The following is a 23646-nucleotide window of genomic DNA, read 5'->3' as shown; positions in this document are numbered from 1 at the left end:
TTTGACCCCTTTATGACCCCTTAATGACCTTAAATAAATTTTTAAATGTTTGAAACATGTTTAGAATGTCACAAGGATCATTGCATTTAAATTTAAGCTCAATCGAGCATTTTCAGTTAAAATGACCTTTTTGACCCCTGTGACCCCTGGATGACCTCCGACGTTTGGAAATATTTTTATTATATTCTTTATGTTTTCCTCTTTCATATGACACCACTCATGGGGTCATACCTTCGTGGCATTTAGAGATATGTCCATTTCAGACCAAATGGTTAGTTAGTAAGCTAGTAACTTAGTAAGTAAGCTAGTAACTTAGTAAGTAAGCTAGTAAGTAAGCTAGTAAGTAAGCTAGTAACATTCACTCTTATAGGCTGATACCATTTCATGGTTCAGCAAAAATTAAGGTACCAGTTATGTTCACCCCTGTAAACAAAGATAAATATGTCAAAATTAAAACAAGCAGCCAACACATGTACTCTTTATCTCTTATTTAAGACCTAAATCGGTTGATCTGAAATCTAAAGAAGAAACAAAATTTGCGAAAGTTGCACATTTGTGCTCTGAACAATATAAGCACGACACTATTTGTAAGGTGCTAATCAATGGAAGCACGGCGATAGTTCTCTTGTTCGAGAACGCTTTGCGTACAAATCAATAGGGCATGTAATGGAGCAAACTGCATCTTCCTTGGGTTTTGGGATTGTTGTGTCTTTATTTCTTGAACGATTTCAAAGAACAAGGTCTTAAATTTGAGCTGAAAGATGCAGCAATTGGCTTATGGTTCCAATTATGACATATCTGTCTTTGTTTAGGATATACACGGATACAGGGGGTGAACATAACTGGTAACTTAATTCTTGTGCTTACTGTATATGTGACACGATTTGGTCCATGGGGGCCAAAGGAGGCATTTTTGAAAATTGAGTTTCTATAAAATTCTTACAATAAGCTATCATTTATTGAAAACACCTAAGGTTCTAAAGTTATGAAGTTTTTTGATGTCTATTTTCTTATGTATTTTATTGTTTTTTACTCCATATTTATACCTTTATCTCAGTTTCGATTTGCCGCCTTTGGCCCCCATGGACCAGATCGTGTCACATATAAATAAATACCAATAACTACATACGTCAAGTTTAAGAACACTTACACACAATACAATTTGTCAATTATCCATGTCTTGTTTTATTTACAACTATATCCAATAGTGTACACCGGTGTATTTAATACATTGTACTACACCTTGGGTAAAAGTGCTAAGCACTGGTTATATATTAGTATAGGGTGGTACAATGGTATATGCCATAGGTTTATATAATGAATGAGAAAACGATACATGCAAAAAAGGGGATAAACATCTTTATGGCTTTGTGTTATGCTTTGTCCATTCTGCCATGTGTAAAGAATATTCATATTACCACTAGTTCAATGTTTTTAACCGATATTCATTCAAGTTTCATGCACACTACATTTATAGTGCGCTCTTCAATGCATTTATAATACAGCATACTACAATGTATACTGCCAATGGACCAGCAAAAGCAACTTCTGATAATGTACTGGATTGGCATGATGATATACTACCAATTAGCTTTGATACATTTGGCTATCATGCGCATGCAATACAGATTAATATTTCTCTACTGATGTTTATACAATGAACTTCCAGCGGTACAGGCTGTATCAAAATAATTGTTCTTCATCCATTTGTTGGTGTTTTTGAAAAGACCACCTCTTCAATACTCACCATTGGATCTACTTGAAATCACCAGACTTTATATACTTTATAACGTTATATTTAAATGTCTTATTATTTCAAGTTGAACCAATGATGCATTTGGAAGATTCAGACATTTCAAAAACAGATGAAGAACGGTCATTTTGATACAGCCTGTATATCTGTGTATGATATCTATACTTTGATCAGCTCGTAATTGGCGGGAATTGTTAGGCTAAAAGCCTACGCCGAAAAGTAGACCCACATTAAGAGTGATTTAGTTGACCTGTCTGGGCTATGTTGTGCATGTTAAATAAAGTAGACAAAGTATAGGGCTTAAATTGATAATTTTTTGATACTTTTGACGAGATGTCACAAGACAATTCTCGAAATAAAATACATAGATATTAATCCGCGATGTTATAAGGCCCGCCGATTATGAGCTGATCAAAGTATAGTAACAACTTGGGAAACATGATGTAATAATGCAGGTGAATGGCAGCTAACAGACACCGTGGCAGGACTTTAACAAGTACATGACAGGTAACTTTGCTGCTGGTTGGGTGGATAATATTCAATTTAAGCAAAAAAATTAAAATCAGTGCTGAGTACTTTTTTAGTAGGCACATTGTTTAATTACCAGCCCAAACTGGCTAGTGTTAAGGTACACCTCTCTAACGTTAGCTATAGAAACTTGTAAAGGTGGGTGAACAAAACCACATCTTGACAAGAAACCTTAGTACTTCCACATATTTGTATTCAGTAGAGAAAAAACATTTAAAAACAACCAACATGTAAACTTTGCATACAACAAATTTGATGGGCACTTCTCACATGTATATATTGTATGTGATGTCTAAATATTTGCCTGTTGTGGATCAAACTAGTTACCTAAGACTTAAAAAGCATAAGTCAGGCTGTAATTCAAACTTGAAAATCAAAACATTAAGCGTAAAGGGAACAAACCAATTAAAATGGGTTTAAAATTAGAAGCATTGGGAATTTTACACATTGAACACAAATATTTCAATTATGATATATAAGTAACAACACAATATTACAATTATGGGTCATAAATGATTAGATGTACTACATGTATAATGGAAATCATACTGTACGAAGGTTATGGAAACCTCCAATCACTTGTTAACTATAATCAATGTCTGTATATGCATGCAGGTACAGTTTTATTTGAAATGTAAGTGTGATATCAAGATGATTATACATGTGTTGTTTTAATGCCCATTGTAATATAATGAAGGAGGCGGCCTATATGCTTCACCCTAGCAGGGCGTAAGACAATGCGAGACACAAATTAATATATGCGAGGATCGGAAATAAACGATGCAAGCCGAGAATTTTTTTTTTTTAACATTTTTTATTCCTATTACAGATGGCATATCAACAACCTAGATCAGGGTCGGGCAGACCACCCTTGAGTAAGGCTACAAATTTTCTTTGCCCATTCTGCACCTACCAGCACTGCCGGGCCCAGCAGCTACAAGAACATATCAGGGTGAAACATATCCACAACTTGAAACCAACTTCAGAAGATGCAGCAATCCCATGACCCCATCCAAACGCGCCAAAACTAAACCCAGCCGAACCGCCGGTAACGACACAAATCTTAAACACTGTCTCGCCACCACACACAAAGACCATGTCATCTGGAACAGGAACCACCACTGAAACCCAGAAAAAAGCAGAAAAACGAGCCATGCCTACCACCCCCCATACCATTGAGGCCGCCGTCCAGGAAATAGTGAGTTTCCCGTGTCAGAGCTGCCTGTGACGAAGCGTGGCCTCACCTGTCACAACACAACACATCATAGACGTGAACCAAACAAAGGGGGCAAAATACTATGGCCAGTCGCCATCCACCTCTAAGACCGACTCTTTATCAATTTTCGTTAGCGATGCCGAGTTGAGTACAACAGACGATGAAGGTAGTCACACCACCAAAACCATCACAAACCCACACAAAATACTCTCCTCGTAATTCCTCACAGCGTAACCAGGCCAGAATTTTAATATCTCACCTTATAAGGAAATTAATCACGAATAATCGTCATATTTAGACATAAATTCTGTCCCAGCAGAAATCTTGTAAATTGACACTACAGCGCGTATTATGTTCCGGATACTAACGCGCGCGTCTTATGAACATTAATGAGCGAACACTAGGAGTCACTTTTAAGGCATCTGATTGGACAATCAGATAAGTAGTAAACCAATTATACACCGTGTCCCAGACACGCCCCCTAGAAGTCACGCTACCAAAGAGTATACAAGGGGCGCGCTATGACGCTTTCTCGAACGGCTCGATACGTACGTAGTTTGCTCAGACAGGGCCATACAGCTTACAATATGCCATTTGAAACCAAAATGGGGCATAATTATCAAGGGACCCAATTAATTATTTCTCGGGCTTGCATCGTTTATTTCCGATCCTCGCATATATTAATTTGTGTTTCGCATTGTCTTACGCCCTGCTAGGGTGAAGCATATAGGCCGCCTACTTCTTCATTATTTAATATATAATTGGCCGCTGAGACACTATGAGAGAGTTATCATGGGGACTTAAGTTGAGATTGCCCGAGTACCTACTGTGAACTCGGGTAGTACAGTGGTAAAGCTCTGGACCGGTAATCCAGCGACCGGGTTTCAATCCCCGCTGAGTCCTGATTTTTTCTCTCTCAATATTTTCATATCCCAGTTTGCTTGAGCCCCAATCGTCCATTGTAATATTATACATTTGAAATTAAGCATGCATAATAGTTATTATTTATAGTGCGTCTCGCAGTGGTAGATTAAAATGCGTTTACGCAGTTGCATCTTCAGCGTACAGACAAATCACCCTTCTACACGTGTGTATACGCCCTGCAGGATTAGGTTAGTGTGAATCAGCCACGGCGGAATCCAACATGGTGTTATTCTCAACTTGAGATAGACTATAATTAGTCCCATCCTTGTTGAACTGATGCCTATTACCACATTACCCATACTACGCCAACAATCTTTAAAAAAAATTAAAGTGTTTTTAAAACACTTCATTCCACATCAGTTTTAAGTAATATTATATTGCTTGAAATAACTCCTTACATTAGCTTGTTACAAACATAATCTTACCACTATAATCCATTTGGCTTCCTCGAGAGAGTGCATCAGTACTTCGTCTGAGTTTAATCGCACATGTCAACACACCAGTTCTTTGAGTCCTTTGCGATTTAATACTACATGCACCGGAGCACAAACTGATGTGACTCTTGAGGAAGCCAAGTAGACTTTAAAAAGCTGTAGGTAAGATCATTGAGTTTTAGAACTCCTCCCATTGAGTTTATAAAACGATGCAAATCAATCCACAAAAAGAAGGGTTTTTCAACCCTTTCTAAAACATCCACAAACTCTTATCAAATTACTTTGTGAAGTCAGTTATCATCTATCACCTTGTCAAACTCAAAACATCAGCAGTTTGTATTCACAATTCATTTGTCAAAGCATTTCAAAGTATTTAAAAATAAAGAATTCTTGAAACTAAACATTGGAGAAATGTGTTGTTTAATTCTCAGAATTGTATTGACTTTTCCAGTCAAAGAGCTCTTGGCAAATTATATCACATCCTCGAATCTGGTGTCATTTTAAAGCTATGTTGCTAATCTTTACAACTACAATCAAAATCTCAAAACGCAAAATTTTAACAGCTGGTTGCGGGTTTTGTAAGACTGAATCATATACCTTTTGCATATATACTATTGCTCTTTTTTTTTACTACTGCACCAATGACCTGATTACCAACTTCTTAAGGTCCGTTCATACTACGCTGCAATTGTGGTGTGGTGAGTTGCCGAGATATCGATTACTTTTTGCCGCAACTCAACGCAACTCTTCGCATTTCCAAGTTAAAATGTATTTAAATTGATTGCGATACCACAATGCAGTATTCTGCGATACGATGCAGTGCAGCAACGCATCACATCGCAATTGCGGCATGGTATGAACGGACCTTTACTTACTATTGCTGCTATATATTTAGTGACTACACTATGAACCACAATAGCATCAGCCCAATGGCATAGTTTAATAACCTCAATTAAACACTCATAGTGCAAAATTTGACCTGAAACTGTAGAGTATGAGTTTTTGTACTCAAATTTTAAAAAGTCATTCAATGAATGTACAAATGTATTGGGGTTAAAGAACTGTGCCCTGATAGATGAGCATATTGTGGATCCAAGTGCTAGGCTTGGAAAAATATTGAATCCAGGAAGCTCATTCCAGGGAATTGTCAGGATTTGAAAGGAAAATTTGCATCCCTGTGTAAGAATGATGCACAAGAAATTTTGATCAATTTTGACATCTTGGCGTAAATTTGGCTGACCTTCCTGGGAAATTGGCATTTTTTCCAGTCCAGTTGGTGATTATAAAGCTAAGGTACAAACTACAATTACTGAAAATTGTTTTTGTTGACCTTCAATAACTTTTGATGTGCTCACTGTGTACACATAGCTTCTTCATGTGAGGTCAAGTTTTATATCATGACCAATCACTTTACTTGCGTGATATCATCACATGTACAAGCTCTGCATACAGGCAGGAGAATCACATTGTCACCATCGGTTTCAACATGTGCTCGCTAATACCAAGACATTTAGAAGCTCGACTAAATCAAGAAAATAAAAAGTCACCAAACTCACATGTTTGCCTCAAAAAACTCACACCCTTCACATTTATACAAATTATTGTAAAAACTAATGTACCGGTATTACATTTAATTATAATGCCCAAACAATGCAGGATATAATTAGTGCTTAAATATATGTCAATTGACTTCGTATGAAGTTGAAACTTTGAAACACCAGTGCTAAAGACAGCCACACGGAATATTTGTTTTTTAGTATAAATAATTCTTTGAAAAACTCCAGCACTAAGTCATTGTTTGAGGTAACAAGTCCAGCAATTCAACACAACTTTGTAGACAGACATTTATCAATTTCCAGAGACAACTTTTTGCACTGGTGATGAAGGAATCAACTTCATACTATAATCAAATTAAGTTATTCTTGGCCAAACTGGAACACTGTGAACGCTAGTGGCTCCGCGATAAACACACACGAATATAGCGAGGTACAGAAGAAAGTATACACGCGCCTTACACTGCGTACACGCTTAGTACACTACATGGACGCAACGCGCATGTTCCAGTTTGGCCAAGAATTACTTAATTTGATTATAGCTTACCAACTAAGAATGTTACATGTTAAGTGTGATAAGAATAAATGATTGTATATGATTTTTAAAAGAACCCTTTTTGATAAGATACAGAGTGTATTTTGTTGCACATGCTTGTACACCTTACATGATAAACACTTTATCCAGCTGATCCAAGGCATATTCATCTTTGGTTTTGGGGCATACCACCTTGCCATCATTCTCTGCTGCCATCACAGTCAAAGACTGTTGAAAAGAGAAAAACAGGCGATATAAATGATAATGTTCAAATGCAGGGTGATTATTTATTTTGTATGGATTATGGAGTAAACCCAGTCATATAATGATGTGATGGAGGTCACCATCCCACAAAATTTACCATGTCCTACTACAAGTGGCTAATGCCATTGAAAGTACAGGAGTATACTCTGTTGTGATAAATTACCATGACATACCACATAATTTGGATGGTGCTGTATAGAGTACAGGAGTATACTCTGTTGTGATAATTATGTGATGGAGGCCACCACCCCATCCCCATGTAAATTACCATGTCATACCACATAAATTGGCTGGTGCTGTATAGAGTACAGGACGGCCCTAATTTGGTAAAACGACCTACTCGAGATAGACTTTTATGCCTAATTAGGACTGTAGTGAAAAAGGTTTAAAAGCCTTCATGCCATTTCTTTTTTCCAAGTGTCCAGCTTATTATTGTGTTCCTAAAGTTCGAGGTTTTCACCAAAGCAGGTCTAAATATTTTTCAGCAGAGCCTTAATTAGGTAAAACTTCTATCTTCGAGTTAGGTTGTTTTACCAAATTAGGGCCGACTAGAGTATACTCCGTTGTGATAATCATCATGTAATGGAGGCCACCATCCCATGTTAATCACCATGCCATACTACATGAATTGACTGATGCCATTGAGAGTACAGAGTATACTCTGTTGTGATAATTATCATGTGATGGAGGCCACCACCCCACATAAATTACCATGTCAAACTACATAAATTGATGATGCCAATGGGAGTACAGGTATAGTCTATTGTGATAATTATCATGTGATGGAGGCCACCACCCCACATATATTACCATGTCAAACTACATAAATTGATGATGCCAATGGGAGTACAGGTATAGTCTATTGTGATAATTATCATGTGATGGAGGCCACCACCCCATATAAATTACCATGTCAAACTACATAAATTGATGATGCCAATGGGAGTACAGGTATAGTCTATTGTGATAATTATCATGTAATGGAGGCCACCACCCCATATAAATTACCATGTAAAACTACATGAATTGATGATGCCAATGAGAGTACAGGAGTATAATCTGTTGTGATAATTATCATACCATATCAGGAGTACCGTATTGTTTGTATTAAATGCTCCCCCTCTAATAAATGCCCCCCTCCTCCAATTTTTCTGTGAAAAATTGACAAAAATTCCATGCTATATCGTGTGAGTAAGCTTAAAACTGGCATCAGTCAGTTAGTCTTGTCAGGGACGATCGGTAAATTGCATGGACAAAACCTGTTATGACTCACACTTCCATCCATTCCATTGCCTAATTATGGTAGCATTTCACTAGATTCTTGCTTGATGATGTACTTCCGGGTGTAATTTTGATGCATTTACCACAAAAATGATATTTGCCATGGGCGTCGCCATTAGTATAGTTGTAAATACCTCTTTTTTACAGGAAATTTAACCCGATTTTTAAGATTTTTTCACTGACAATTCACCTTCAATAAACGCCCACCTTTTGGAAAAAGGCGTTTATTACAAACAATACGGTATACTCTATACTATGAAATTATGTGATGAGTTCACCATGTTTCTATGCAATAAGCAAACAATAAGATACTTACCCCTTCTCCATACACAAACCCATTTGGGAGCATCATTGGAGGGTTATGCTCATTCATAATCTGACCTGTAAAACCAATCAAAATCATAATAATATCATTAGTGACCAATCAAAGTCTGTATTTTGGCTTTCATTTCTTAATCTTATTATTAAAGTCCTGACTAAAATAATATGCTGTTTAATCTCTAATTATGTAGAATTCAACTCACTTTCTAACAGTATAGGCCACTTGACATCAGAGTTAAAAATGCACGTGCCTTGATCAAACTACGATGCGTACGCACACTGCAGGGCAAAGAACAATGGAAATTGCCATAATTCGCGCGCATAATGCCAGGCAATGACGTCACATGTCCAGTGGTCTATAATAATGTATTTAATAAATTAAGACAACCGCCTAAATACTTCACCGTAGAATGGCGTAAGACCCTGTGAGAAACAAATAATACCAATGAGGAGCCGAGAGAATTGTAATTAATTCTCATGTATTATTTGGGTCTTACATCCTACTAGGATGAGGCATGTACGCCAACTTTCATTGTATTTGGCTCCTGGGACATTTAAGAGTGAAAGTGATCATAATTTGTCCCTAGCAAGTCGCTGTAGTTTCGAAGTGGTGCAATTGGATGAATCTAGACCATGAATGTGCTGGTTCAATTCCCACAGATCATGATTTTGTTTTACTCTAAATATTTATATGTCGGTTTGTCCAAACTTCTCTTCCTCATATCAATATATTTACAATACATGCAACATTGTTTAACACAATATTGTTTAACTACAAGACTGTAATGACTTACCAGATATAGAACAGACTAGCCTGGACTGGGCACAGTGAGCAAATGGAAGATTCCTGGCCAACTCATTTAGGTTTTTGCTGCAGACAGGGCAGTCAGCATTCTTGGTTATCTCATTGTAACAATGACTAGAAACAACGTGTCAAGGGTAAAATATCAATCATAACATGTTCATGTACTGGGAAAAGTTTTTTTCAGATGCATTTTTTATTGCATATGACTAGCAAACAAGTGATGGAACAGATTGCACAAATATGTATCTAATTACCATTGTGGAATGTAGGCAATGTGAGTGGTTTGGCTAAGAGATGCTATAATGACAGACAGAGATAAAAAAAAGACTAGTTCGCGTCTGACGTCAGGGCAAAGGAGCGCCGTGATTGGTTGCCGACCTGCGCAGTATGGCATTTTCTGTCTAGATGTCAGAATTTCAGACACAAACTAGTCTTTTTATTCTTGCAAGAACAATGGCAATTGATCAAGAAAGAAAGACAAGCCAAAGATAAATTCCAGTCATGTAAACAAACTTAGCCACTTGTTGTTCATATCATTGGTTGTCCATGATGCAATAATATTATCATCTATTCATTATTAAAGGTGGGTAACCTGATTGACAATCTCATCCCCCACTTTACCTCATCAAAATGTTGATTTTGGTATCAGATGAAAGCTCATATTTTTCTCATCAACATATTGAAATTTGGCGTTTCAAATCGGTATATTTCAAAGAAATCATCAAAAAATGCAGAATTAGTCTCAAATATGGTATACCACATTTTGACTATTTCAGCAGTTTTGATGATATCTTCGAAATACACCGACTTGGAACTCCTAATTTCAGTATGTTAATGAGAAAAATAGGATCTTTCATTTGATATCAATTTATAACATGATCACAATGATTATCATTAATAAAAACGCTGTAGACTACCAGTTTTACGCTGTATTAAATGTCAGTAATTCCATGAAGACTTAGTCGCATTTACAATGAACATTTACATGATCTTTTTGCATGAATGCTTGAAAGGGACAACAGTTTATGTTATACATATGTTTTAAAGAATTTGATTTTCCAAATTTATCAGGTCACCTTCCTTTAATAATGCTTTGAATGGTTGTAATTTATAATAACATAATTATGATCTGTTGAATGAATGTCATTGCAAATCATTGTCCATATGAATTCCGTGTAAGTAAGGCACCACATCTTATTTGGTTCTATAGCACTATCGGACCCCGATTGGTACAGATGGCTCTTTCTATCGTACCCTGAACATTTGCATAGTGCTTTCATTTTTTATCTAAATGAAAAACGATGACATTATACAAATGTTAACTATTTATGTATTATACAATCTAGTACATCACCAGGGTATGATATTAAGAGTCATAGGTACTACACTGGGCACCGATAGTGCTATGGGACCAAATAAGATGTGGTGCCTAAATTTACCTTCAATGTCATACTAATAGCACAATTAAAGGGGCAGCTTAGTAACGAAGGTTGTCAGTTTGAATATAAACTTTTTCAAATCAAAAGTTTTCCGAAATTTGTTATGGATGATCCCGTTTACAATTCCGGGTCATCAACGCTTACGCAAACGCAACTATTACGTCTGAACACAAATCTGCATGAAAGACATGGTTAAGCGCTGGGTATGGCTTGTGCAAGAGATTGATATTTATATCGCGAAGATCACACAAAGACCAAATCAAATGTGCCGCAGACAACAAACATCTGCATTTTTCTTTCTTTTACTGTCACATTGTGAAGTGCCAAATAGTGTAAGTGTTAGTTCAATACCTTTAGAAAATATTTCTCTGTGACGACCACAGAATTAAAACCAGAGAACCAGGACTCGACCGCCATCTTGATACAGGCATGGATCAAAATTTGGGGGTATTCGGTTTCCCTCGGAATGCGCTCGTAACATTCGTTGTCGTGCAAGCGCGACATGGATGATAGGCGCATTTGAGAGACGTACTTGATGCGACCTACACGCGAGTACCAAGACGCTTCAGATGAGACGCAGAATTGTTTTCGTTCGTCTCCGCGCACTGTCGGCAAGGACCCGAATACCCCCCAATTTTCTCCCCATAGCTGACGGCGCGATTGTACGTGGCGGTATAGGGAGTCCCGGTTCTCCTTCTCTAATTCTGTGGTGACGACTCAAATTGATTTTGGCTAAATATGTTGTATTTTCACTCAAAAGGGTACATGATTCTGCTTGATTCATTGTGCACTAATTTGACCCCCTTGTTTACTGAATAAATACTGCTGTTTTCCGATCTTTTCCGATCTTGATTTGAAAAGGTCTATAAGGGAAGGGTAGCTCATAAGTAGAATATCATACATGTAGCTTCAGTCAAAGCATCATTTATTTGATACAAACAAGTAAATATGTGACCCGTTACAGCGAAAGGTACCTTATGTCGGCTGCTACAAGAGTCTCTTTTCCCCCAATGTTGGCAGAAAATATCAAACAATAATGACAATCTGAAGTGGCGGTCATTTCAAATCATCTACAAGTCAACGAGGTTCAGGAATGTCCTCTCATTGTTAGTGGGTGGCTACATACCTATACAAATACAAATAATACAATGCTTTTGTAACCCACCACTCACGCCACTTGAACAGGGATTAGCCATATCAAATAAAGACTAGAGCTGTATAACAAACAGTTCTATAGACAGGTACAAGCTTATTATCCTCTACAACAATAGGATTAATGATTGGTTTAGAATGCATTTGTTACTAACAAAATAAGGCATATGTAGCTCCCGACTTAAGGTACCTTTTGCTGTAATGGGTCACATATGGTTAGGCAATTAGTGCAATTGGAACATAGAAACATTCAAACATTATTACAAACTAGCGCAATACATGTAAATGAGTCAAAGGATACGGTGTTTTCATGGATGCCAATCCAGCCTCTAGTGTTAGCGTCAATACGGGTGTGCTATTAAGTTGGTATAGCTTGTAGTTCTCCTCACGGAATTGGTCCACCAAATGTTGCCATCTATTGCCATCTAACATTTCCTATTATCAGAGAAGAATACAAAATCATGAGCAAGTATTAGGGCTCATATTGAAATACCCTACCACGTTTTCACACAGAAAGAAGGCAGGATTCCCCTCGCTAAGCGCGCGCCTCAGGAAAGCTCGGTCATAAAACGGATGGATTATATGCATCAGTGATGACGAATGGGAAGATTTACTCTGACTACGGCTCATCGCACAACCCAGGAAAGCGCGCTCCTAATTTAAGTGGCTAATTGCAGTGTTATAATCACACAGGATTTTAACAAAAGGCGGCTAGCACAGGAAAGCTGCAGGATGGCGCACACTTTCCTGTGTAAGGGAATTTGAATATAAGCCCTTACAACTTCCCACCCAATCATGTGCTCATTCTTGAGGTATGAATTTGGACATGCACAATGTCACATATCAAAATTGCCATATTTCTATAATCGCGGTCAAAATTACTTAAGACGCTTACGTTATTTGCTTCCATTTTATTCATGTATCTCTTAAATTAAGCGCAATACAAAACTATGTCAATGTGGCCTACAAAGCTTGAAGGTCCCCCTAACATTTAAAATACCTCCCCTTTCCCACCAATCGAAAGTTGGATAATTGGGGAATGAGGTATCATTTCAAATATAGAAAAGGTCTATACCAAAGTTGGATACTTGGGGAATGAGGGATCATTTCAAATATAGAAAAGGTCTATACCAAAGTTGGATACTTGGGGAATGAGGGATCATTTCAAATATAGAAAAGGTCTATACCAAAGTTGGATACTTGGGGAATGAGGGGCCATTTCAAATATAGAAAAGATCTATAACAATTTTTTTAATCTTTACCCAGAGCAGCCAGGGCACATAAACGTTGGCTGCTCTGGGTAAAGATTGAAAAAATTGTGCATCTTATCAACCCAGAAAACTAAATATATAATTTGTGACCGTCCACGGCGAATGAGCCGTAAATTCCTCCCCCGGTCAATTTTGTTTTATTTCGTGTTTAAAAAATAAACATCATAAACTTAAAAATGGTATATCATTTGACTTCAAACGTTATCCAGAAGCGGGGTTATAATTAGTTAAACTTTGCTCCTTCAACAAAATTATAGATTTTTTCGTTTCTATGTGTGTCTCTTTTTCCACATTGCTGGCAATAAATAACAAACAGTCATAATTGGCGGTCATTTCAAATCATCCCCAAGTCAACGAAGGTTTAAGAAGGTTCTCTCATTGTTAATTCTTGGTTATGCATACCTATACAAATAACCCACCACTTGAAAAGGATTTAGCAAAAGCAAACAAAGACCAGAGCTATTAAAAGTTCTATAGCCATCTAAGGTAGAAGATTATTATCCACTTCAATAATAGGATTATTGATTGGTGTTGTGACTATCGAAATAAGACAGATGTCGCGCCAGCTTAAGTGACCGATGAATACGACCTTCGTACACATTTTACACCATAACTCAGAATACAATTTAGGGAATTTACGGCTCGTTTGTGCTGCCGGGTCACATTTTCAAGATCTATAACATTTCTTATTTTGGCGAGTCTGTGACATCAAGGAGTTGAGGCAGCTGTTTCCGGTGCATCTATTCGGCGTTTTTAGACGCTTGCCTGTGTACGCTGGCCAGCACTTTGAGAAAACACTTGTGATTTGAAGCTGCGCTCAATAAAAAGCATCGCTGACTTGCTGAGATGAAAAATATTATAAACAACTAATTATATGAGACACTCTTACCCTATATTGTGCCAGATGTGTGTCCATAGGAAATGCTAACAACCCCATCACATTCTGGATCTCAGCCAATTGGTCCTTTTCAAGCATACTGAAGTACTTTCTAGCATGTCGGACAGCCTCCATGCGCCGATTTAGACGTATAAGCTCTATGAACTCTTGGGTGCGCAGATTGAATTCTAGCGTACTCTGAAAAGTTATAATAGTTTAGAAGTCTTATCACAAATTGAACAAATAACATGTAGCAAATGCGCCAACAGAAAAACTCACTCCCTGCAGTGCACACACTACATAAATGCACAGTTGGCACAAGCCCATAGCGGCCATCTTGGATATGTGAGTGAGGAAAAATATTATACTAAAATTACTTTATAAACATTTCATATGAATGTGCCTCATTATTAACAGTTTTTGAATACACCTTTATTGCATATCCAAGATGGCTGCTCATGCCATGGAAGCTATCCTAGATACGTAGTGAAAGGAATATTCCCATTTTATGTGTTGTTCACAGGAGGCTTTAATGTTGTGGGTTAAGAATACCCGACTACTGGTGAAAATGTCAAGTATGAAAATGAAAGCAAACCTGGGGGAGGGAAAGACAGCCAAAATGGGGTTAACCTCTGCTACCTTTTTTACCAGTAATATCACCTCAATTTTGCTCCATTTAACTTTTTTTTTTATCAGTAACATTGTTTCAATTTCAAATTAATGCACAATTCAAACTTATACCCAAATGTGTGCATTTGAATTATTTCTAAATATCACAGCATTCCAAGAAATAAATTAATCTTTAAAAATATTGCACCTAATGTGATGGCTTCTGACTAACAACTCTAAGATTGCCAGCTGAATAAATTAGCTAGCACACTGCTGGATTCTCTATTACATCCAGTTTGCCAGCATGAATCCATTGCTTCATTGTTTTACACAAAATATATTCGCTATTCACAGAAAAGCAAAATTATTGTAGAGAGAACCTTGAGTGGAGTTAATTTACCTTGATTTTCCTCAGTTTTGATTTGTTGTCATGACACCAAGCTAGACAAGATGAAGTTTCTCTTCTTAGTAATGATTCTTCTACTTCTTTAGCAACTAGAAACAGTTCTATATTGGTTAAATCCTGCAATAAATCACAACAAAATCAAATTCATGTAACCATGATTTATGTAAATCTTTTGTGTACAACACTCTAAGGGACCAACCCATAAGATTGATGGCATCCTATAAACTAACCTAGTTTTATTTGTAGGAGGAGGTTCAAAGTCCTGATTAGGTTTGTATAAAAACATTGGGCGAGGTCTATTCTTTGGTTCACCTAAAGTTCGGTAGTGACACCATTGCTTTTTTCGCAGTTGAGTTGCCTTGCAAACCACCCTTGTATACCCAGAGTTCTATGTAAGTGCAATAATACCTTGTATACAGTGGTCATTATACTACCAATCTGTGCATTTAACTATATTATGCTTCTGATATTTCCATTCAAGTAAGAATTACGATAATGTCAGAGAAAAGTTATGGTAATACTGCAGCATATAGAGGAAGATAAATCTATGACAAGCTATTCAGATAAACTTACGAAGTCTTGCTTTGAAGTTTAAGTTACTATAAATTCACCCAAGACAGCATACAGATTAACATTAAACACAAGAATTGCATTTCTAACAACAATCAAACTTACCTCTATATTTGAATGCCTTGCTAGTTTGACAGCCGTCTCATAATACCCTGCTCTTAGGAAGTATTCCACCAACATACGATCAACTCTCTTCTTTTTCCACTGTGCCAAAGCGCTGCCATTGGCTCTGTCATATTCCTTCAAATGCTCTAGTCTTCTCTTGCAAACTCTAGCGCTATCCTCTTCTTGAGACACTGCTTCTACAGCCTGGAATTATCAGATCAGTTGAGCTGAGTTATCTTTTATATTATAACGCATGGGGACATATATGTCACAATTTTTTTCTTTAAAATAAGATATACACTCCCGTTTAACAAAATGAATTTGCAAAACCTGCATGGAAATGATATCCTTTTAATTTCAAATAATTGAAACCATAGTAACATGTTAGTATTGCCTCTTCTCTGCAACAACTGTTTTCGGACGTGTATATGTTCGTCGAAGCTTATAAGTTAAAATGCCTTCACGCCTGTATAACAATTAACATAATATTCTATAATGCCATTTGCCATTTGGCCAGCCACAGGTACCCTGGACTTGGTATAGTCAGTGGTATGTTGAGTGCTTTTCTCTTGGAAACCATTCCTCTTCAGCAGCAAACAATGTCATAACATCACACCACCCACTTCCTCTCTATCTTAGAATGGTGGACAACTTACTACTTTAAGTCCATACTCATTCTGTTGGTCATTATATCATCATACACTGGCATATAATAAAAATAATAATTAATAATAATGAAAACTTATGAAACGCCAGTATCCACCTTAAAACAATATGTGACATGATCAAGAAGAATCGTGATTTTTCAGTTATTGATAAAAACAGGTGATGCACTCTTATGACTTCCTTTGTTTTTGAAGTTTGAGAATACCATAACTTTGTATTAACCAGAAGTTTGATGGCATTAATGGAGTTCGGACGATACAGTACAGTACTTTAGTATTTGGTATTTCGAAAATGTGAATCAATAAATAATGAACAAAAATATAAATTTTCCTTTTGATCTTGTTACACATTATGTTACAATATTTCTGCCTTACCTTTCTCTTCAAAACAGTGAGTTTATCCACCATGGAGTCTAGTAGGTTGACCACTGTACCGACATTGGAGGTTTTATTGTCCAGACATTTCTCCAGATCACTAGTAACCTGTGTCATAAACAGTACAAAACATGTACTCAAACAAATCTACTCATCTCTCAATTTACCATTTTAATTATAATACAGTATACATTTTAAGTCGCTGAGTAACCAGTATTTCAAAACTGGGTGTAGCTTTGAATTGAAGTGATGGGATTAAATTATTTCAATATCAACGCTGACCAACAGTTCATTCTACAGTTTCATGATTTAAACATTTACCGTCCAATATAAATACAGTCCGAGAAGGCATTGACACAAATAGCATGCATGTGATATGTTCCAAAGGTAAATGATCAAGATGAAAAGAACATAAAACTTTATCATGCATAAACCTGTACATGGTACATGTACATGTATTGCATGTAACAGGTGTGTATATTAATGGCATTTACAATATTTTCTCATGTTCTCGATTAGGTATGAGGTAATAATATAATAGTTATAATAAATAAAATGAAATTCCAGTACAAATAATAAACTTCATCTTCATTCAATTGTCTATACTAATTGTCATTGTGTTCACTTTAAAGGGAGTACTGGCATCATGTCATGAAGTATCTGAGATTGTCGCAAAGGTTAAGCCAATTTTTGAGAAGGAGAAGACCGAACAACACAATGGCTCATCTGGAAGTAGCCGCAGGAATATAATATCTGTACACACCCTTTACTAGGCTTTTTGACCCTAAGACAGAGAGAAGGAAATGAAAGCCTGAAGTTGAAGTGGAATATTGAAAATGCCATAGGCCTACATCAGTGACAAAACTAGTTCAGTGTCCAACAAAATAATTGTATATACATGTAGTAGGCACTACACGATACAAGATTTTCTTTCTGAATTGGCCATATTTTTTCATGGAAGAAAATCAATCGCATTATCGCGTTCACTCTCACGAAAGTTAGGGTCCTATTGGACTCATTGGAACGTTCTAAAGGACCCTGCGACTGTCAAGGTAAAATGAATTTATTATAGGCGAAACCAAACCTTTTTTTACTATTTTCATTTAAAATCTTGAATTATTCTGTTGGAAAAAATCATCCAACACCAAGAAGCTCAAAGAAAGTTATTTTCTGTGTCAATCATGGAGTTCATGTTTGCCACTGTAGAATATATGACCAATACAATGCGTCTGCAGCATCACATCTCTTCATTTTGACTTTGATGTATTTGACCTGTGACCTGCATTTGAGAAAGGAGTTTGTATAGACAAAAGTATTGTTGATAAGCAAACAATATTTTTTTTGCCTTATACTTCAATCTTTGACCTCAGATAACATTACAATACATGTACATTATTGACCTCATAAAACTTTTGCTCTGAACGCTTCATTATTGTCACAAAGTTTCATGAAATTACAACAATCTTCAGTTATTTGACCTCAGGAAGACCCTTGGTGACCTTGACATTACCTTATACAATTTTGGCTTTCAATGTTGATCATTTTCCCCAAGTTTCATGAAAATCTAATAATCTTTACTTATTTGTTTGCTAAAAACAAAAGTGCATAGACTGTGATATTAGACTTTGTACAAGTCTTTAAGTTTGATTGTCACAGCAAACAAAAATACATTAAAATGCATGTTTCTGGCCCTTATATAAATTTCCAAAAATTTGCCAAATATTATAATTTAACCTTTAGTGTTGTATTTTTCCGGAACTTTGATTAGATACATCTTTCAGATTATATCATTCAAATTGATTTCACAAGGAATTACAAATCCATAGTAAATATAGCCCCAACAGACAAGATTTGCTAAATACTCTCATTTTAATACTTAATAGTATGAAAACAACTTATTGTTTATAACAACAATATATGTTGTTTATATAACAACAAAAGCCTATCTGTCTGTCTAAATTAAGGCCAAAAAGTAAGGTGTCCAAATTTCTAAGAGTGAAATATTCACAAGTGACAATTATACTTTTATCGCAGCATACATGTACATGTAGATGTGAATGATAGTGCTCTACAACGGCATTTATATTGCGCACATGTTGTTCAGGTTCTGTTGCTCTGCATGCGTCAGAGTCTAGCATATGATCTTGAACCTTCGACCTGAAAAAGATGACCAAAGCCGTTTTTGAACAGCACAACTCCCAAAGAGCTCTAAAAGACTCCCAAATTGTCATTCCTCACATTTCTGGTTTTTAGCATGTCATTTTCAAGCAGGAAGCCAAGAAAGACCCTTGATATTGACCAGTCGCAGCTCCCAAAAGACCACCACCTCAAAATTCCAGGGGAGCATACCCAGCAAAAACATTGATGTCCCCCAGGTAATTTCTATGGGAATGTATGTTAGCTGAAAGTTTTCTGAAGTCCATAAACAGTTAATTACCTGTACAACATGAGAAACCTCTCTGTCTATTGTCTTCTGGCAGTTACGAAACCTCTTGTTGAGTGTTTCATATGGAACCTATTGAAAAGATGAGTAAGGAAAACAAAAGATAATATATTTATCAGCTACTTACTGGATAATACATAGTGTGTCTCAACTCAAGTTGACAGTATCAGTAACGCCAATTTACGCCATGTTGGATTTTGCAGTGGCATATTCCAATCAGTGTGTTTACGCGGTTGGGTCACCAGCATATGGACGGACAAATCGCCCTTTCAAGGCATATACATATACCCCACAGGATTAAGTTAGCGTGTGCGATTTGAATCTGCTAACTGCAAAATCCAACATGGTGTTACTCTCAACTTGAGACGAGAAATACATGTATACCATGGTTTTTTCAACGTTTATGTGCACCGGCCTACTCTGGGGAAAGATTAAAATTTGTTCATAAGTATAATAATTTTCATACTTGTGACTTCGTGTATTTGTTATAAATATGCAGTTCTGATGCAATCCTGCAAACCCTGTTTTTTATGAGATCGCTCATCGTATCTGTATTTACTTCTGTTGCTTTATACAGTGCACGTCATGTTTCATTAATTTCTACTAGATTTTGATAGCTTTGGAATCTAGCCTCAAATGTGAAGCTATCGCCAGTGAGCAAATTCGAAGCTAAACTTCTCAAGCAAGTACGGGAGTCCAGTGTCTGGGTACTAGTCGGTGTTATGCACTTTCAGTTTCCCATGCGTTTGAATGGGAATTATTTTGCCTACTCGCCACAAGTTTAGGGAGCACATTTCTTCAATATTTTGACAAGTTGACATCAAATGTTCTATTCTATATTGTTTGGCAATAATGTCTTTTGCCAATAGTACGTCCAAAGTTGTAATTTTGTGTTTTTGATCGCAAAGATCAGATATTTTTATTCCCGATTCCAATTCTGCACTCTTCGCAAGGGTGTAGAATTCGGCAGAACTTTGACGCTAAATTTTGCCTTTTTGGACATTAAAATGCATTCGATCCTTAATTTTGTTTCAACCGAGTCTTGATTTAGCAAGCACAATAAGGTGGGTACCAATTTTATACCTTTTGATGAAATTTTGAAGAAATTTTTTGAATATCTGACCTGCGCAAACCGTTAAGTGTGTATTTTCCATAGACAGACAAAATGGCGTGAGCCAGTCCTTAGGTACGGTATGTATCGTAGGACTGGCGAGCGAGTCTAGGTATAACCTAATGCCAATTTCAAAGTGTCATGCCGCTTGCTGACTATTCTGTCGGTCCAACATCCGGGCTATCTCTAGTCTCGGGCCCAAACTGCATGTGACTCACGGTTTGTTATGAACGATAGAAACCGGCTGTGAAGGAGGCTACATACATAGCGATGTTGTTGGAGTGACATTCAATTCCGAAAAAACGACACTCGACCATGGAATTTAATTTTAAGTTTGTCAGTATATAAACGGTAAATCAAGTAAGTTTCTTCCACTCTGAAGACTTAGAAACGGTTGTTTGATTCCACTGACTATTTGCGATCGAAATTTACATAACACCAATGACAGAAATCATCAACAAAAATCGAATCAGGGACTTGTTTTCACTCGACCGTGAGTCGCATCATCAACCGGAAGTGACGTGGCACGGACCGACAGAATGACAATTTTTAAGTCACTTCACTACGTTATCCGGCCAAGATCTAGTCAGTCCCAAGCAGCATTTTTAAAGATACGTCAATCACCCCACGATCCACCGCTTTGGCCTTTGCCCAATATATAGTCAAATGCAGCAAACCTTTGACGAGCGCGACTACTGTGATGTTGCAAATTCGGCGCTAACAACGCGTACGGCGCACAGTTCATTCATAAATTTCCACTCAGCAACAACATATCGCCTTTTAGCAGCCAATCAGAGACAAGTGCGTGCAACGCAGTAAATACGCGATGTATCCTTACAATACGCGCTCGTCAAAGGTTTACTGCATTTTAGTATAGCAACAAATCGCCAAGTACAACTGAAAGTTCAAGTCTTTTCAGTCAATTCTGTCTCCGAGTTTATGAATGCACTAGACTGGCGCATGTTTTCGAACCAATTAATTTATGTTTTTGTTTGCTAAGCTAAGCTTCATCTCATCTCTCATCTCATCTGTATAGTCAGCAAGACATCATTTCTCGACGCATCACGCTAACTGTGTATAAACCTCTGAATGATGCTTGCATTAAATTTTAATTTTTACTTTTGGTTTGGTAGTGGTCTTTAACTGCTGACTTGAAACTCTCAAGGCTATTACAATTCACCGCCGATGGAGGGAGCTCATTCCATTCTTTTACAGTCGTTGGGAAGAAGGAGTCTCTCCAAGCCGCCACCTTCCATCTCATAGGGTATATTGCTGATCCATTAATTATCCTTTTCTGGTGCATTGTGGGATAGAAAAGGGAGCAAATTAGCGATCGATTTGCTCCCTTTTCAATCCCACACTGCACCAGAAAAGGATCATTAATGGATCAGCAATATACCCTATAGTCTGGTATTTTTGGTTATGTCCTCTCGTCTGTCTGTTTGTCTTCACAACGTAGTCTTGTAGGTCAATGTCAACTAACCCGTTGACCATTTTACTCAAATTAATGATGCAATTGATTGTTATACTCAAATGCAGCAAACCTTTGACGAGCGCGACTACCGTGATGTTGCAAAGTCGGCGATAACAACGCGTACGGCGCACAGTTCATTCATAAATTTCCACTCGGCAACAACAGATTGCCTCAGCAGCCAATCAGAGACAAGTGCGTGCAACGCAGTAAATACGCGATGTATCCTTACAATACGCGCTCGTCAAAGGTTTACTGCATTTTAGTATACTCTTGATTTTGCTTTGACCTGCGCCATACATGCATGCATGCTTTGTAACACACCCGGTAACCGGTAATGTATTGTCGATCATGTCGATGATAATTTCAGCCTAGATACAGACTTTAAGGTACATATTTCGAGGTGCATAACAGACACAAAATTTGTGTCATAACAAACACCAAATTGGTGTCGATGACCTGACATGCATGCATTCTTTTGTGATGGTCTTTCAATTTGTGCCGAGTGTCCTTGGGAGACTTGACTATGCTTCAGTGGTCATGAAAGGATTCAATAGATAACCTCTGCCCCACTAATCCCCAGCTATTGTCTGAAATTGCACCTCGGAAGATATATTATAACAACTCAGTCCCTCAAATGATAGTCATATAACGACCAAAAGATAAATGACTGACTATCATTGAGGACTGAGTTCCGCAGTCTAATTTCAGCCATGTAAGCTTAAAATGTTTACATCAGTATGAGGTCTGTTTCTTCACATATACACAATCATACGAATTATACTTCTCGTAGTATAAGCACCTTTCTTTTAAGCAACTACTCGTTCATATTTAAATACATTTAAGCCACTAATTATTACATAGGAAATTATATTTCACCTTCAAAGTGGCATGTTCCAAAGCTTTCAGATCCGCCATCTTCGATTGCGAAGTTCGATGACATCTGCATATCGATCAATTTGTGATATCGGAAACAGCTGATGGAAATTAAGGGACCGATCGTTATTTACGGCGGGGGGGGGCGTTTTAGAAAATATCGACAAAAAATTCGCGTTCCCCATCGCGTCCACTCAAAATTTTCGGGGAGGGGTGAGTTTCAGGAGGAGCAAAATCAACAAATTTTGGACAAAATTGCCGCAAAAAGTGGAATGTTTTGTAATTTTTGGGGTTTGCCTAGGCTAGGGTTTGCCTGAAGTGGCGGGGGGGACGGTACCGTAAAATGGGGTAACTTTGGGCACTTTTCAGAGTTTTTAAATCACTGCTTCCAAACAAAACCAATTAGGCCTATATTACCAATTAGGCCTAACTCTTTTTTAAGACATTAGGGTGCCCTATAGCCTAGGGGTTAAAAATAGCCTGACCAAAGTTACCCCGCATTTTGGTCAGAGGTAACATTCCATGAAGAAAAAAATATCAAAAAAATTGATCTTCGCTGTAAATGGACAAGTTGTTGTTTGTTGTGACATTTGACCCCTTCCAAAATTAATCAAGCACTCCTTGCTCACATATCCCATATATCGATTTTTATTTTTTCTGAA

The 23646-nt window shown here is 37.2% G+C and overlaps 1 protein-coding gene across 1 annotated transcript; it reads right to left on the bottom strand.

Annotated features, from left to right (window-relative positions):
* Positions 1-1161: 1161 nt before the first annotated feature.
* LOC140148615 (E3 ubiquitin-protein transferase MAEA-like) lies at positions 1162-23070 on the bottom strand. The gene is made up of 10 exons (XM_072170630.1): positions 22988-23070; positions 19521-19598; positions 17084-17191; positions 16044-16247; positions 15363-15485; positions 14366-14551; positions 12507-12640; positions 9604-9728; positions 8805-8869; positions 1162-7171 (listed from the first exon to the last, which is right to left on the bottom strand). Exons 1-10 carry the CDS (start codon positions 23024-23026, stop codon positions 7070-7072), a joined length of 1164 nt encoding a protein of 387 aa, XP_072026731.1. The 5' UTR covers positions 23027-23070; the 3' UTR covers positions 1162-7069.
* Between the last annotated feature and the right edge of the window lie 576 nt (positions 23071-23646).

Source organism: Amphiura filiformis, chromosome 3 (genome assembly GCF_039555335.1).
Source record: "Amphiura filiformis chromosome 3, Afil_fr2py, whole genome shotgun sequence".
Classification (NCBI taxonomy): domain Eukaryota; kingdom Metazoa; phylum Echinodermata; class Ophiuroidea; order Amphilepidida; family Amphiuridae; genus Amphiura; species Amphiura filiformis.
This window is presented reverse-complemented; position numbering and strand designations above follow the sequence as displayed.

Coding starts and splice junctions, on each gene's coding strand:
- LOC140148615 (XM_072170630.1), bottom strand. CDS start 23,026: ATGGCGGATCTGAAAGCTTTGGAACATGCCACTTTGAAG. Junction 9,729..12,506: donor TTGGCATCCATGAAAACACC/GTATCCTTTGAC, acceptor CGTTGTTTCTAG/TCATTGTTACAATGAGATAA. Junction 7,172..8,804: donor GGTTTGTGTATGGAGAAGGG/GTAAGTATCTTA, acceptor TCTTTTCAACAG/TCTTTGACTGTGATGGCAGC.